This window comes from Gossypium hirsutum, chromosome D10 (assembly GCF_007990345.1).
Source record: "Gossypium hirsutum isolate 1008001.06 chromosome D10, Gossypium_hirsutum_v2.1, whole genome shotgun sequence".
NCBI lineage: Eukaryota > Viridiplantae > Streptophyta > Magnoliopsida > Malvales > Malvaceae > Gossypium > Gossypium hirsutum.
Window position 1 is genome coordinate 5,637,893 of NC_053446.1, and position 16,187 is coordinate 5,654,079.

At 36.0% G+C, this 16,187-nt stretch overlaps 1 protein-coding gene across 1 annotated transcript in view; it reads right to left on the reverse strand.

Moving 5' to 3' along the window:
- Positions 1–16,174, reverse strand: part of LOC107916406 (midasin) — a 33,500-nt gene extending 17,326 nt beyond the window's left edge. Inside the window, 34 exon segments of the mRNA XM_041102939.1 lie at positions 15–889; positions 1,004–1,211; positions 1,306–1,470; positions 1,636–1,701; positions 1,779–1,868; positions 1,958–2,058; positions 2,243–2,341; positions 2,791–2,935; positions 4,111–4,184; positions 4,476–4,620; positions 5,158–5,212; positions 5,290–5,483; positions 5,752–6,057; positions 6,155–6,259; positions 6,343–6,538; positions 6,629–6,669; positions 7,454–7,869; positions 7,872–9,213; positions 9,300–9,425; positions 9,546–9,722; positions 9,802–9,858; positions 9,944–10,078; positions 10,178–10,274; positions 10,347–10,446; positions 10,525–10,647; positions 11,355–11,433; positions 11,885–12,004; positions 12,091–12,200; positions 13,065–13,234; positions 13,345–13,548; positions 13,669–13,943; positions 14,362–14,446; positions 15,042–15,358; positions 15,741–16,174. Coding sequence (XP_040958873.1) covers positions 15–889; positions 1,004–1,211; positions 1,306–1,470; positions 1,636–1,701; positions 1,779–1,868; positions 1,958–2,058; positions 2,243–2,341; positions 2,791–2,935; positions 4,111–4,184; positions 4,476–4,620; positions 5,158–5,212; positions 5,290–5,483; positions 5,752–6,057; positions 6,155–6,259; positions 6,343–6,538; positions 6,629–6,669; positions 7,454–7,869; positions 7,872–9,213; positions 9,300–9,425; positions 9,546–9,722; positions 9,802–9,858; positions 9,944–10,078; positions 10,178–10,274; positions 10,347–10,446; positions 10,525–10,647; positions 11,355–11,433; positions 11,885–12,004; positions 12,091–12,200; positions 13,065–13,234; positions 13,345–13,548; positions 13,669–13,943; positions 14,362–14,446; positions 15,042–15,358; positions 15,741–15,845 — 6,903 coding nt within the window. The 5' untranslated portion in view covers positions 15,846–16,174.
- Between the last annotated feature and the right edge of the window lie 13 nt (positions 16,175–16,187).

Genomic DNA, 16,187 nt, shown 5'->3' on the forward strand with positions numbered 1-16,187 from the left:
CAAAATCTGCATACCGTAGGATTACAAAGATTTGCATTCTCAAGAACAATCCATTCTCCATTCTCTATAGCCTTTATCAATAATCCCGTAACCCATTCGAACTTAACAGAAGACGGCCTTTTCATGTGCTCTTGCAATTTCAATATGGTTTTCATGGTTCTTTCCAGGTCCTCTCTTGCCCATGAAATAGGCAAAACATTTTTTCCTAAATCGGACTTCAGCTGTTCAATAATTTCAATCAATGAAGAAAGAGACTTGTAAAAGCCATCCGAAATCTCAGAGCACATAAAAGAACTTGGCACTAAGTCAGAATTAACATCAGATAAAAAAGCAAGCCATCTGGCAATTAAATCCTTTCTGTCATGTAAGAATGTCTTCATTGAGGTCTCCAATACCATACTGCTATACTCATTAACAAAACGACCAACTTGAGCAACAACCAAGCGAAAATCACGAAGGGCATTATATTGCTCAAAACATCCAAGCAGTTCAGAAATGTCAGTTGCTGATGACAGATTTAATTCATGTAGTACATTGCCAGTAAGCTCAGCCAGCAACCTTATCAATGAAGTTTTTCCAAATGATGGTGGGCCTATCAAGATACACAACCATCCTCGTTGTACACAATGTGCAGCAGCTTCTAAATTGCAACGAACACTGGGCAGAACTTTCAGCTGACTAGAATCACTCAATGGCTGTGAAAATTTTCTTTTAATAGCAGCACTCCCAACAATCAAGTAATCAGGATTGAGCTGCACTCTTGGGAAAGGATTTATAGATGGTTTAACCCCAAAAACCTGTTCATACAGCTGCATAACTTGTCTGCGATCAGCTGCAGTACGCATTCTTTGAACATAGATAAGATTGATGAAGCTACCAACTGGTGTACCTAAAATAATTTATCTTAAGACCTCAGTAAGCGCCTTTTTATTAAAAACAAAAACCCTCAGTAAACATCAAGTTGAAAATTAGCTATTAAAAGAAAACATAATACAAATTACACCTTGTAGGATTTGGCAAGACCGAAGCACATCACGCAGATTAAACTCCCAAGGTGATCCATTCTGAGCAAACTTGTGATGCAACATGGTATCCTCATGTAACCGTCTATTAAATGAGATCAAATTTGAAAGTACAGGACATGGAATTGATGGATAAAGTGAGCTGCAGATGAAAAGGTAGTCCTCCTCAACTAACTCATCAATATATACCTGAAATGGCAGAATGTTACATGGTCAGTTCATCATTCATCAACCAGATATATCTTACGTGTACTTTAAGATCAGTGGAAGCAGATCAACAAACCTTAGTGAAACGATTAAGAAAAGACCTCGGTAGCCCCTTCCTCCCACCGCCTTGAGAAGAAGGATTCTGACAAGCGAAAACTCGGAAAGATGCCGGGCAACTAAAAGTACGACCAAGTTCTGGAATAAAAACCTCAGCTCGATGATCCAATATTGCATTTAAACCCTAATGAACAACAACAGTGCGCTTAATTGACATACTTTTACTGTTTATTTTAATTAATTTTGGACATGAAATATAAAATTAACAGCTTTCTTTTGCCTGAAAGGACTTGCAGGAGCTGGCTATTTAAATAAACAACTCTACTGTAACAAAGCTTGGCAACCATACCTCTAAGACAGATTGTGGAGCAAGATTAAGTTCATCCAGCAAAACCCAACAACCCTCCTTCAAAGCCTACACAGACAGAGAGATATTGTGTACTTCCACGTATAATAAAAATAAAAAAGCTTTAAATCTAAAAGTTGTATTACCTGCAATAAAATTCCATCAGACCAAGCAAACTTCATTCCTTCATCACTCTCGACAGGCAAGTCAGACCCCAGCAAATCCATCATGTCAGTCTGCACCAGATGCCCAATTAGATCCACTCAAATACATCATAAGAGTAAGAATTAAAAACATTTAAAGTAACAATAGAAAAATTACCAACCTGCTCAGATAAGTTTATACGAACAACTTTATGCCCCGAAAATTTTCCTAATGCAACTATCAAACTTGTCTTCCCAACACCTGGACTACCTTCCAATAGAACTGAGAAGTATAGGAACAATTTTAACAGATAAGTACAAAGATATCATTGAAATCAAAATAACAACAGCCCACGTAATGTGTCGAATAGGGGTGTGTCTGAATATGTATCAGACATAGGTGTTGATGCAGGTACTTTAGAGAAGAAAAATCTAGGAAACGTAGCATGCAACTTATAGAGACATACCTGGCTTTGAAAGTTGCATGGCCCTCAACATTCGTAACGCATTTTTCCGTGTAGTAGGTGCCAAAAACTCAAATCCATGTGCTTCAATCTTTTCAGAACCTAGACACAAAAAGTTGTTTAAGCCGTTGACACTAGGGTAAGGATAAAAGGCCAAACAGTTTTGTGTAATACAACTGCATATTGAAAATGAGTCCAAGATTATTCTTTTTTCCAGTCCCCAATATGTAGCTTCAGTACTCAAATCATGGAAAAAAAGAGTCTGACAAAACTCTAACTTGACTAGATTATTCTGGTCTAGTATACTGAAGTTCTATCTCCAACCTAAGCCATTGTTTTGTTGCTAACCTCAATTTCCTTAACTGAGTTTAGAACAAGCACAATTACAAAAGCCATAATGTCACAGAACCCATTCTAAATGTGAACTTCCAGAATTAAATAAAAGCGTCCGGTACAAGTACAATATTTTCGATTAACTTGAAAGAAGAGAGAAAAAGAAACAACAAATAATAACTAAAATGCTGCACTATTTAGATTGAATAAGTAATCACCTTTTTCAATATAAAAGGGATCAATACCAAAGACATCATTGTGTAGCATGCTATCTGTGTTAACTTCTGTAGGTGCTCCTATATCACCCCAACCATAGTTCTCCATTTTTGACAGTTTTGAGTACAAAAAATTCTTATTGTCCAGCTGCAGAACAAAAAGTCCAAGCACCATTAATCACTAGGAAACTAGGACTACAGACAGAAAAAAGTTAAAACCAAACATTAAACAACAGCTTTTGAGCAACCAATGAATATCAGAAAGCAAAGCAAGAAATATAACAACATAAAATATGAAATGTATGATTCCTTCTGAACATACAGACTATTGGGAAAAAGTAACATAATAAATTATGGAATGTATAATTCAACAAACTATCGGGAAAAACAATTGGCATCAATTTGACATGAAAAGAGAGAAAAACACAATTCCATCATTTTCCTTACCATTCAGACACATTTCCTATTATAGATGCAATACTTCTACTAAACTTGCTTGTATTTTACAATATAACTAGAGAAAGTATTTCTTCTCTTCTTCAGAAGAGTTAACTTTTAATGAAGGCTTGACATGTAGAGAATTTTTGCAGAATTTGTGATTCAATTTTTGATCCTTTTTTCTTTATCATGTACATGTTTTCTCTCATTACCCAAGTGCACTTCCAGATACTTCATAGAAAAGGAACGCACAGATGGCAAGCTTTATACTTCTGTTGATACATGCACCCTTTTCCATTAATTGCAATTCTCAATACAATCAACCCACATTCTAACATAGCCATAATCCCCTCAATCTCTCTAACTTCAAGCCTTAACCCACCATAAAACCTTAGTAGACAAGCTTTATTATAGTTCAGCTGATACACGTACCCCTTTACATTAATTGGAAATATGAATCCAATCAAACACATATCCTACATAACCAAAAACCCTCAAACTCAAATTTCAAATGATAAGAAGCTTTCCTGCACCAGTAATTTAAGTCATGACATATGCACCGGTTATTATAAGGGAATACATGTAAACTTGTTTCTCTTGCAATGATTCAAGGTAACAGCTTTAAGAAATAAACAAAGGGACAGACTAGTAAAATCCAATAAACACTGGTATTAACTACTTATGAAAAGTTAAGAAGAAAAGATGCCCGAGTTTCAGTTCATTTAATGAACTTTAATGCCAAGCTAACTGAATTTGGTAGTGCTAAGGCCAGCCACTACCATTGTTAGTTGTGGTTGAGAACCATAAAAGCTTACAAACTAACCATAAATCAATGGTACGCTTCTTTAACAACAAAACACAATAAGAAGAAGAAGGCCACATTACCTGTAACAGCTCTAAAAGAAAAGACAAGCATCTTTCCCTCAATTTACAACAATCCTTTTTAGAAAGACCAGTCCCTGAAAATAAAAATTAAGAACAATAAGAGGCAAAAATAATGACAAGGATCATTGGTAACATAGAAGACAATATAACAGGATTAACAAAGTGTCACAACAACTAACAAAATACAGGGAAATAAATGCTAAGAGTAGGTCAATATTAACCACGAAGGCTAGTCATAATACTAAATAGAAAAAGCATTTTGTGTGAAGTTGTCTGTCTCAGTACTATCAAGAAATTCATGTCACATTCTACGCATCAAGCAGAAGGAGGAATTACAATAACTAATTGTTACTGGAAGAGTATACCTAAACTTAATCCATCAAGCAAACCAAGGAAGGCACCATGAATAAACGCATGCTCTGGTCCCAATTTAGACACATTAACAAATGCTACCCAAGATAGAAGATCTCTGACAGTGAGGAACCTCCCAATTTGCAATTGATTAAACCACTGCAAGGTACAAGAAATTAATTAGATCAGTGAATTACATTGATTCAGCACAAATCAAACACAATGAAAATTATTATTTTTTGGTCCACCGCCAGCCAAGATGATTAAAAATTGAAATAAGGAAAAACTAAATTCCATAGGACAAAGAAATACTACAATCATATCCAGTGGCAGTCTCAAAAGGAAAAATAAAAGGAGTCAGCATAAAAGAAGAGAACAAGGAAAAGAGCAACTTAAAAAGAACATATTCTAATATCATAATTATTAGATACTTTAAAATGCATGATAAGGGTAAGCCAGCCCCAACACACAGAATAGATGAACAGTAAGGCAAAGTATATCATATACATTATAAGTTAGAAAGTGTGCAAATAGGAAGGGGATTTCTGAGTATCATAATTAATCAGAGAGATAATTCTCCAAGCTTTATGATGAAAAAACATGGGAAAGATACTTCAACCTTGCGAAGTTAATTGCGTTATAGTTATCTATAGGCATGGTCAGAAGCCACAAATAAGGAATTATATCAGAGCATACCTCGTAGAAGTTGACCATAGGGCTTACAATATAAGACAGTTCAAAGCGGGATAATCTGCAATATAAATAAAATATTATTACAACATTTCAATGACCTTAGTCGACAACATCTTTTCTTGAAAGCTTCCATACCTATTCAAAGCAATACTCTTAAGCTCGATCAAATCGTTGACAGATGGAACCCATATCTCAGTAAATCGATTACGAAGAGCAGGAGATAATTCCTTTTTACCATAGTCACTACCAGGATTCATAGTTGCAAGAACTAAGAAGTTTTCATGAGCTGTAATATTCTCTAGAACGTTTCCTCCTTTCTCAGCCAAAGACTGCACAGAAAATACAAAACAAGGTGTAAGGGTGGCAGTTGCAACTAAAGAACAATATACTCCCAGCAAATAGCTAAAAGAAAATATCATATAATCAGATATTCAGAAACACCCTGCCTAAACTATTCTATGAAATGGAAATTACAGGTGAAAGAACAGTTCAACTCAACATACAGAAGTATAAAAGCACCAGGATATCTAATATTTTTTAACTAGCTAACTTGAAATACACTGCAAAGCCCAAAATCTTCAAACAAGAATAGTTTACCAGTTTCCTTTCGGGCTCCAACACACTATTCAACCTTTCCAGCACACTATCGTCAGCCAAAGAAATTTCATCAACAAGAAATAAGTCACCAGACTTCATAGACTGGACAAGAGGCCCATCTTGCCACATAAAAATTGTCTTCCATTTACGATTAAGCTGATCAAGCTCCTGTTTAACCTCCTCTAAATTACCAATATCTTGCAAAGTAACACCAGAATTTGAAAGAAGCCCTTGTCTGTATTTGCTGCTAATTACATTCAGCTGATTAAGAGTTGATGAAGCACGATTAATATCTGAAGAAATATCCTGCAGCCGAACATATTTGAGAAGCTCATCATTATCTTACAGGAAATAAAAATAAGCTAAGAAACCCACAGACTATTTCCAACCAAAACAAACTAACCAACTCTTCAGGAAAATTAATAAGGGCCTTCAATGGCTTCAATCGTTCAATCACAAGTTCGTATTCCGAGGACAACCTAGATCTATCTCGAATTGGATAGAAACCCTGTTAAACATTGCATTAGAATCTCAAAGAGAATTTAAATTTCCAACTATAACAATAGCTTGTGAGAAAGAAAGCAAACAAACCCCAAGAAAATCAGACGTTTCAGTATACTGGTGACAATTCAAAATGTGTAAATTTAACCCCAAGGCAATACTCAGTAACTGGCACACTGTAGTCTTCCCACCACCAGTTTCACCAACAAGGAGCACTGGCTCACGGAACTTATAGCAACGTCTAACAAGAAAGTATAATCTTCTCATGCTTTTAGTTAAGATAACACTGCAATGAATGAGATCCTTTAGAATTAAAATGAAATTGAACAGAAATTAGCAAAACCAAGATCAAATAAAACAGGTTATCAGTCCTTACTTCCCAAGACTCTCCGGAACAGGCTCCTCACCAAGCAACTCCTAGAAGAAAAAAGGATAGCAAAATGTGTATTAGATGCTAGAACCTTTTAAACAGCAAGCAGAGAACTATTGACCCAATCAAGATATTATTCCCATTCTGCAAATAAAACAGAGATGGAGACACAGAAACCCATAAAGAAATTCTCAGGTGCAAATGCTTGAAAGAAAAATGCTTTGTCAGGTATGATAATCTTTATACAAGTTAGCAAGCACTAACCTTGCAAACCCATGAAGCTAGTGATTATAGCCAGACTAAATGCATTAAAAAAATACTACATTTTACCAGTGCATACTGATCAATAATTAACCAGATTTACTGGATCAAGCTGAAATGATTCATGGTGGATATTCAAAACGAAAGATAAGCAGTAACTTCCAGCATAAATAAACAAATTAAAGAGAAAAAAAAAACTATGAACAGTAGTAACAATAAGAGGTAATATTCAGCCATCAAGAATTTCAAGAGTTGCATATAGAAAATGTCAAACGTGTATTGGCCAAGCACATTTTAAATAAAATTGGGAATGTAATGCACACGTCAACTGCATGCAAAACACACAAAACTAACAAACAATAAATCTCCCTCAAAATGCTTGATAGGTCACACATATAATGTAACTGCATGTCTGTACCCATTATGCATCAACATGAAATCCCAAACTAGCATGTAGTCCATAAATGGTAAATCCATGAAAAGAGCATGCAAACAGCAATGTAAAACAAATAAATAAATAAAATAATATCAAACTTTATGCAAATGATCTAGATCAAGAAGACTAGATACCGATTTGTATAAGTCATCTTTGACAAGTTTGACACGTAGATGTCTCTCCAAAACTTCTTGGACTACGCGTTTCTCATCCTCAACCCGTAGCCTCTCACCCAAAAGGTGATATCCATCCCTGGCCAAATCTTCATAAGATATCCCAGAAATTCTGAAGCGATCAGCCCAACGGAACAAGTCCCTTGGAGTTATAAATCCATGTTTTCCAGCAAATACTTTGCTGCTTTGGCGATGCAGCTGCAACTCCTTCATAACCTCAACCATTTTCTTGGCATAGCTTTCGGGTATCTGACACCTTTGCTTCAAAATTGTGCTCAATTCATCTTCTGGTATTTCATCAACATGAATCTCCACAAACCGATTGCGAAATGCTCGAGAAAGCATTTTACGCCCACCATAGAAAGTAGGTGGATTTGAGTTGCAAAAAGCATGAAATTTGGATGTGCTCGAATTGTTTCACGCAGTTCAGGCACAAAGAGCTCCCTGTTATCATCAAGCAACCGGTTTAGTGCCTCTAGAACATCAGTTGGAGCCAAATTTAACTCATCCAAAACAATCCAGTAACCATTTCGAACTGCTTTAACCAACACACCCTCCTGAAATACAAGCTTCCCATGGGCATCGGTTATGTAAGTACCTAAATACTCCTGCAGATCAGTGTGTTCATGATTATTTATCCTAACAAATTCATGACCAGTGATGGTAGCAAGATACTGAACAAGGCTAGTCTTCCCACTAGAAGTTGGACCTTGTAAAAGAACAGGATATCTTTTAATAAAAACAGCGCGTGACAAGTTCCTTAGATGCTTCTTAATAGTCTCAGTCAGCACATAGTTCTTCAAGAATTCATTAGAACTGGAGTTTTCTTTAATCATTATGTACTGATGAAATGGTACATAAGAAGGTTTACTTCCTCTTAACAGATAGTGCAAAATCCTTTCCTTCATTTTCTTCGCACTTGGCCTATCCAATAAACTAACAAAAAACATATAGAAACCATCATAAATTGCATTCTGAAACCCAAATTTTCTCTCTGCTTTCCTTGTAAATTCTAGTGCCCTGTACAGAGACCTTAAACTGTATTGTGGCTTTTGATTGGCCCCATCTTGCAGCCTTTCCTCAGAATCCTTCTTGGCAACTTTATAAAGACACCTAATTCTTTCTACTAGATCACTACCTGATCCACTGTCACCCAAAAATTTTTGAATAAATATGTCCAAATCTTGGTCCTCCAATATATCATCAACAAAGTATTCTGTAAATCTACTCCGTAAAGCATATGGCAAATCCCGCTTCCCAGCATCAGTTGCAGGATTCATGCAAGCAAATACACGAAAATTAGGATGCCGGTTAATATTACTGACATCACCTCTTTCAGCTAAACAAAGTGACCCATTCTCGCCTTCAAGAACGCCAATAACTCTCTGCAAAATCTCAGGAGGAGCCAAATTCACCTCATCAAGCAAAACCCACTGACCATTTCTAAGCGCAGTCACAAAGACACCTTCTACAAAGGAGAACACCATCCCAGAAGAAGCAATCTGCCTGTGAGCAGTTTCAAGTCTAGCAGAAAAATCCTCCCAAGCTTTTACCTTCTTTTCCACATCTAAAGGTTTTTTCCGCTTTCTTGCTGAACCAGACCTCTCTTCTTCGATTAACTTTTTGAATAAATTAACACCATTCTTAAGTTTACGAAGTAACTTCTCCCAATTCTTACTGCACAAAAGCTCTTGCAAACGAGCAAAATATTCATCGTTTCCCTACATATTCAAAGCAAACAGGGGTAGAAGTTACATCCCAACATAAGTTAGAACAGAAGGAAACAAAATACTAAAACTAAGAATACCTTCAAAGAAAATGCCCTTGAAAAAAGAAATTTAAATTCATTGTATAGGGGAATGCAAATAGACCGAGCATCCATAGGCTTGAATCCTCCTAATAGATCAGCAACATCACTTTGCTGACTTAAGTTCTGGGGGGGAAAAAGAAAAAAAAAACAAAGCATAATGATGTAAGTGCCAATCAATCATTCACAGCCCCGTGTATGTGAATCTGCCTGTGCAATAGATAGAGAGATGATCAACCAGCATACCAGAACAGTAAGTTTCTGCCCTAGCCTCATAGCTAGATTCTGCACAAGTGTAGTCTTCCCTGTGCCAGTTTCACCAACCAATAGAACAGGCTCATTGTACTTAACAGAGCAAGCTATTCTCTCAAGTATATGCAAAGAACTACGAATCTTGACAAAAGGTCTCTTCTCATCATATAACTGCACGAATCACAACATCAAAAAGAAGCAAAAGGTAATCAAAGTCAAAATAACACAATCCAAAAAGCTTGCTACTCACAGTTGCTTCAGTTCGTTGAAGAGTGACTCGTCCAATCCTAAGTTCAGATAGCAAATCCTGCAATTAAACTCTCAGTATGAGAACCAAATTGTCATCTAATACTCATATGACGTATCTCACAACAACCTAAGATAATAGCCACCTTAATTATAGGTTCATCGTGAGGATACAACGTTTCTGCCTGATAAGTTGAAACCGCCCACTTCTTTGAAACCTCTTTCATTATAGCCAGCCTGTTTCCAACTGATGTAGAAAAGCTAGCAAAAATTGCCACAGCCTATAAGAATGAAAAAATAACTCACTAAGAACAACATGTAAACTATACCAATAACAAAAATCAGAAGCATATATATAAAATACTAAGCAAAAACCATACCTCCTGATAAATACAAGAGCGTTCAGAAGCTGGCAGAACATCAGACGTAAAACTATAACCCAATCCAGCAATTCTCTTGCACCACTTGAGTAGATCCCTGTCATCAAGTGCCAGGAAAGTTTAATCTAGCTGCTGCCATCACAATACAGAATCATTAGTGACCTCTTACCTCAATGAGAACTTGCTGAGTGAACTTAAGGAAACAGATTTTCCAGGATTGAAGTCCACAGATTGGTGTAGATAGACGGAGTTAACCCCTTCAAAAGTTTCTGAAGCAAAAGCATAATTAGTAGCCAACAAACAACATAGCCCAACAACAGAGTTTCTTGAGGCATAGTTGGACCTACCTACAAGCTTTTTAGCAAGAGGCTCCAAATTTGGATACCATGCTGCTACTATCTTTTCTAAGTCAAGATTACTTGGTGGCTCAATCATCACTTTCCTCCACAGGACTCCATTTAAATTCCCACCTGCCACCAAAAATTGCAATGGAAACCATAACTAAAAGTACATGAAGCCTAACAGTCTGCAAAAGATACAGCAAAGAAAATTTCATTATACAATACACCAAACTCATCGCAAATGCTTATATTTCTAGGATTGTCAAGTTATTTCTAACATAAATTATTATGAGAGAGTCACTATTATAATCACTTGAATTCGATTTTTTCTTTACAGGCTTTATATTGAGATCGTGACCTCCAGATTTGTTTTTAACAACTGACTGCCAGACAGGATGAAAGAGTTTGTTTCAGAAGGCTTGTACACCAATGGACCCTTTAACTATGACCAAGAAACTTATGGAATTGAGCCTTTACCAAGGATAAGAATTACAGATGTCTCTCCAGCAGCATATTGTAACAAGAAAAGGAGAAAAAGAAACCATGAAAACACAAAAAACACAATGAAGCACCTGGTTTTAGAAGATTGAATACTGGCAGTATTCTTTCAACTTAAACCAAGATCAAACTACAAAGATCTCCCCAGAGATAAGGTCAGGTACCCTAAGAAAACTAGCAAAAGTAACCAAGGAGCAACACTCCAACAGAACACAGAACTCAACACATAAACAACTGAGAAATTGAAGTTCACTCAGAAAAATATACAGTAAACAGGAAAAAAACGAAAAAAACAACCAGCAAGTTTTACAATGGAGAATAAGAAAGCATTAACAGACCTTCTATTCCGTGAGAGATATCACTTTTGGAAGTAGAAATAGTTGAAAATAAACGGAAGCTCTCGGCCACCCTAATTTCCTGCACAAGAAGCTCTGTTGGTTTCTAAAAACATTAACTGAGGGATTAAGCCATTTTCTCTATTTGTTCTGTCTGTCACAAGAGTTGCTATTGATGTAGAACAAGATGAAATAAGTTATAAGAAATATGATCATCCTCAAAATTAGACATGAAAAAATTACACTAACTGGTAACAAGGAGAGTGATTTAAGAAAAGAAAAGCAAGACTTTTTCAATCAAGTAGAAGCTGCATAGAAACAGGACTTCATTTGGACTCATGTTCAGCTTCAACAAAGAAAAAATCAAAATAGCAAACAGCCTGTCAAGGCCTGATTAACATTCATACAATTAACCAGGTTAATCCAATTAAAATGCTATAACAGTTCAAAGAGAACTTTTCATCCCTGGAGCTACAAGGTCAAACGAGAACAACACTAATTTCATCATGAAATTTTAGAACAGAGTCACATACCTCCCCGAAACCAGTTATAAATAAGCTTGAACCTTCTAACAACGGTAATATAATAGATAGTACATCTGATGGTGCTTTGTCAATATCCTCAAATACAACCCAAAATCCATTCAGAACAGCCTGAGGGAAAGTGGAATTTGAAAAATAAGCCAGACCCCAGAAGATCGGGAGCAAAAGTAAGGAAAACAATAAAACTCATTACAAACCTGAGTAAGTGATCCAGGCTGCCATCTAAATTCACCAGGTTGCTCAGTACAAACATAACTCCCAACCAATGTTTTTCCATCAATTTGATCATCCATGTGAATAGAAAGAACTACAGACAGAAACATACCATGAACACGAAACAAACATAAATGAGCAAGCAGACAAGAGAGAAAGAACAGACTGTATACGAACTTAAGCATCAAGTTGTGTAAGGACATCCACGGGATATTTGACCCGTTTAGGACCACCCATATTAAGAGTTATTATTATTAGTTTCCAAATTATTGAAGTTAGTAACTGGCACCTGTATTTAAGTTATATGCAATTTAAAGGCTAAAGATAATTTAGAAAATCAGGATCTCCAAATTTTCTTGAAATCTCTAGAGGCAGGTCCTTAACATTATTATTGTTTTATTTACGGCTTATGAGTTTTTAGGATTTATTTTTTATAATTGCCTATGTTTAGTAGAAAACAAACATAAGCACAAAAGCCATAGTGAAGAACAACTTCATGAGAGTTCCAGAAATAGTTATAATTCTATTCTATGAAGCCATACTAAACTAGGGTTTGGCCATAGTACAATTAGGCAGCAAATATAATTGGGTAAGACCTGCCTTAAGGCCCTTATAAGAACCCTTAGCTTTCTGTGTAACCAATAAAATCAGAGCACCTGTTTAAATAAACTGATGAAATATTACCTAAGTTCTATCAAGGTACTGAATACTCCTACAGAATAACATTTTATCCAAGATAATTAATACTCCAATATAATAAGAAGCGAAAAATGCAATTTTGACCATTACTCCTCCATGTTACTAGCCTTGTTGACAACATAATGGAAATAGGTAAGTACGTATCTTTAAAAGTGACTAAATGGTAGGTATTATCTGAGCTGCTATCAGACAGTAGTATGGTTATAAATATGCATAAAGATAAAAACAATAATAAAGAAATATATTAAAAATAGAATACCATGGTTCCCACTATCAGAGGCCATCTTGCTAATAAGGGCAGATTTCCCAGCACCTGCAGGGCCATACAGAAGAACAGGCCATTTTTGGCTGACGGCCAAGAGCACCATCTCAAAACTTCGCTTTGATCTAGAAGTCATGACAAAAGGTATTCCAGCTGACTTATCATCCCTGAATCACAAAATGAAGTCAGCAAAACACTAAAGCCACAAACAACCGTGAGTCCACAAGTTCAATATAACAGCAAAAGAAAACAACAGTTTCAGGCCAATTTCACATACCACTCCACCAGCCTCCGATTTCTTAAAGGTGGCTCACTTTCATGAAATTGTGATGATGTAAAAGAACAAAGGCCACAAGATTGCTGGTAGTTTTCTTGGCTGAAACTAAGTTCTATATTTTCAGAATCCAACTTATTGTGTTCAAAGGTTCCAAAATATGCACCAGCTTTCTCAATAGCTATATCTTGGCAGAATTCCTCCCATCTGAAAGGAGTCAAGACAAGATTCAACAAAAACGCAAAATATGAAAGCTCTGTCCGTTATAAAACAGAAACTGTATAAGCTCTGTCTATTATAAGCAATTTGTTATGAAGAAAAACATACCGCAGAAAACAAGAATGTGCTTCTTCGGCCCCAACACCAAACTTTGAGACTGCCTTGTCATTCATATTTAAGATTACAGATAGAATCCTTATGCCACACCATCTTATGTCAGAGATATCCTTTTGAAAGCTGATATCACTGCCTTGATCAAGATTTACAACCTCCCTTACGAAGTCCAAAAAACATGACCAATCCCAATATTTAGAGAAAACATTGGTTTCCACAACCAGAAGGCGATAAGATGTCCGCACGACATGCAAGTAATGAGTAATAACCTGATTTAAGTAAAAAAGACAAAGCAAGTAGTGAATGGGAAGCAGAACAAAATAGTTAACTTCTAATCTTCTAGCATGATATAAGAAAGACAGGAAAAAAAAGAGTATTATTGAGTAGGACGTCATAACTAAAGATTTATTTACTAGATACTGAATTAACTTAAAGAACACCTCCACCCTTAAGCCAATTCACCACGTAAAATGGATGTAAATATAATGTTGTCAAAAATATTGATCAAAGCATAACCCCTGACCACAACTTATCTCCACATCCAACAATTTGGTCATGCCTTATAATCAACACAAAGTTGCCAGACATCTGACCATGAATGTTGTACGATATCTTAGCTGGATATGTTGAACAAAAGAAAACTTGTTCTAGTTCTGACTATGAGAAATAAATTAAGGTCAAATATACCTCTGCAGATAGCTCTAAATCACTCCCCTTCATCAAAATGCGCTCAAAAGGAGGAGGAGCAAATTTGAAGTAATTTAATGCAGACCTGGTCCAGAGAAAAAGAAAAGACCAACTTACTTTCAAATGTTGCTACAAATAAATCCTGTAATGATGTATATAGCATAAAAAATTAATTTATATCCATGTGAAAACTCAGACAGCAACCATTTAAAGCACGAATGAAGGAAAATCAAATTCAGCTGTCCTAGCAGAGATTCTAAAATGAAATACAGCCAAATGATTCAAACAATCACCTATTAAACAACTCAAGGCATAACAGCCAATTTCTAACATAAAGCTTAATTAAGATGTTTGCTTTCAAATTATTGCATTTACACCAAGCAAAAATGCAAGAAAAGACAAACAACCATCTCATAATTTGGCATGCTCACCTATAAGAAGTATAAAGGTGAAAAAGTTTATTCATCATCAGTGGCAATCAGGGATTTACAAGGTGAGGTGGTATAAAATAGGCCTTCCTCTTCAGAATTAACTAAACTTAAAATTAAAAAAGAAAAATTGTCTTCGGGATATGTAGAAATATACAGCTAGATTAGATTTAGATACAAATGTAACCTGCCTAAAGTTATTTTCTGAACAGGCTTAGAACAGAGAAAAATGATGCAATAACATAAATTTACCCCAACAAAAAAGGAGCCAAATCAAGGGCACGGCAGAAAGCTAGGCAAGCAAGCTCATGAAGATTCAAACCCCTCCCATGTTGAATATGGAACTCAATAACATTAATAACTTCTTCATCATCAAGATATCCTGATTCAGCAACACTAGCACCTAAATTTGACCTCAAACTAGGCACAAGCCTTAGCAAAGTCACAGCTTTGTCCACCACTCTTCGTGCTATTGGGCGAAAGCACCCAATCAATGGAATTGTGTATTTAGGGTGGAGAAGTAACTCTGCCAGAGAACTCACTACTTCTTCTTCAGTCACCAGGCATCCCTGTCCCAAGTTCCAACCAAATTAAAAATAGACAATTGTTTAAATTTAAACCAACTATTCAAAATAGCAATAAAAATCGTGCAATGCACTCAATAGTTTTCATCTTCCCTCGTTTATCGATATGAAAAAATCGTCCCCACCACAAAAACCGAGCAAAAAGAATGAAATCAATTTGGGAAAAGTAGAAGTGAAAAGAAAAATGATTCATGATGAAACGCTGGACTCAACATTAGCATTCAACAACCTACGCTCTTAAAAGGCTAAATAATTTTCTTTTGCCGTTCTTTGCCTTCCTTTCCTATTCTCCACAAATTGATCATCTCCCAACAAAATAAAACAAACAAGGAAAAGGCCAAACAAAACCTGTAGGAAGAATAAATACCTTTTCCACAAGGGACTGGAAGCGCCGAACACGCCCAACCTTAGGACAGCGAGCAAAAAACCTCTGAAGTGACAATTCAAGACTAAAACTCCCGTCCATAGACATTTCTCCCTCAAGACAAAAAAAAATAAACAAACAAACTATATATTAATTACAAAAACAAAACGTAGCTTTTTAATCCAGAAAAAGAGATGCACGGCTCGGAAGCAACGCCGCTTTTCTTTGCGTTTTAACCTGCAAAATCACTTTAAAAGAAAAAAAAATTAAGAGTAAAAGGAAAAGAAAAATCAAATGTATTTTTAGTTCATTTCTTCCTTGCTGTGCTACCTCTTTCTTGAGCTACTTGAAGTTCTGTCCTTTCTTTCAGGGTTTAGGGTTTTTCAAAACGAAGCGCTTTTCTATTTATATATTTGAGAAGAAGCGCCGTTTCTACGTAACTTTTAATAT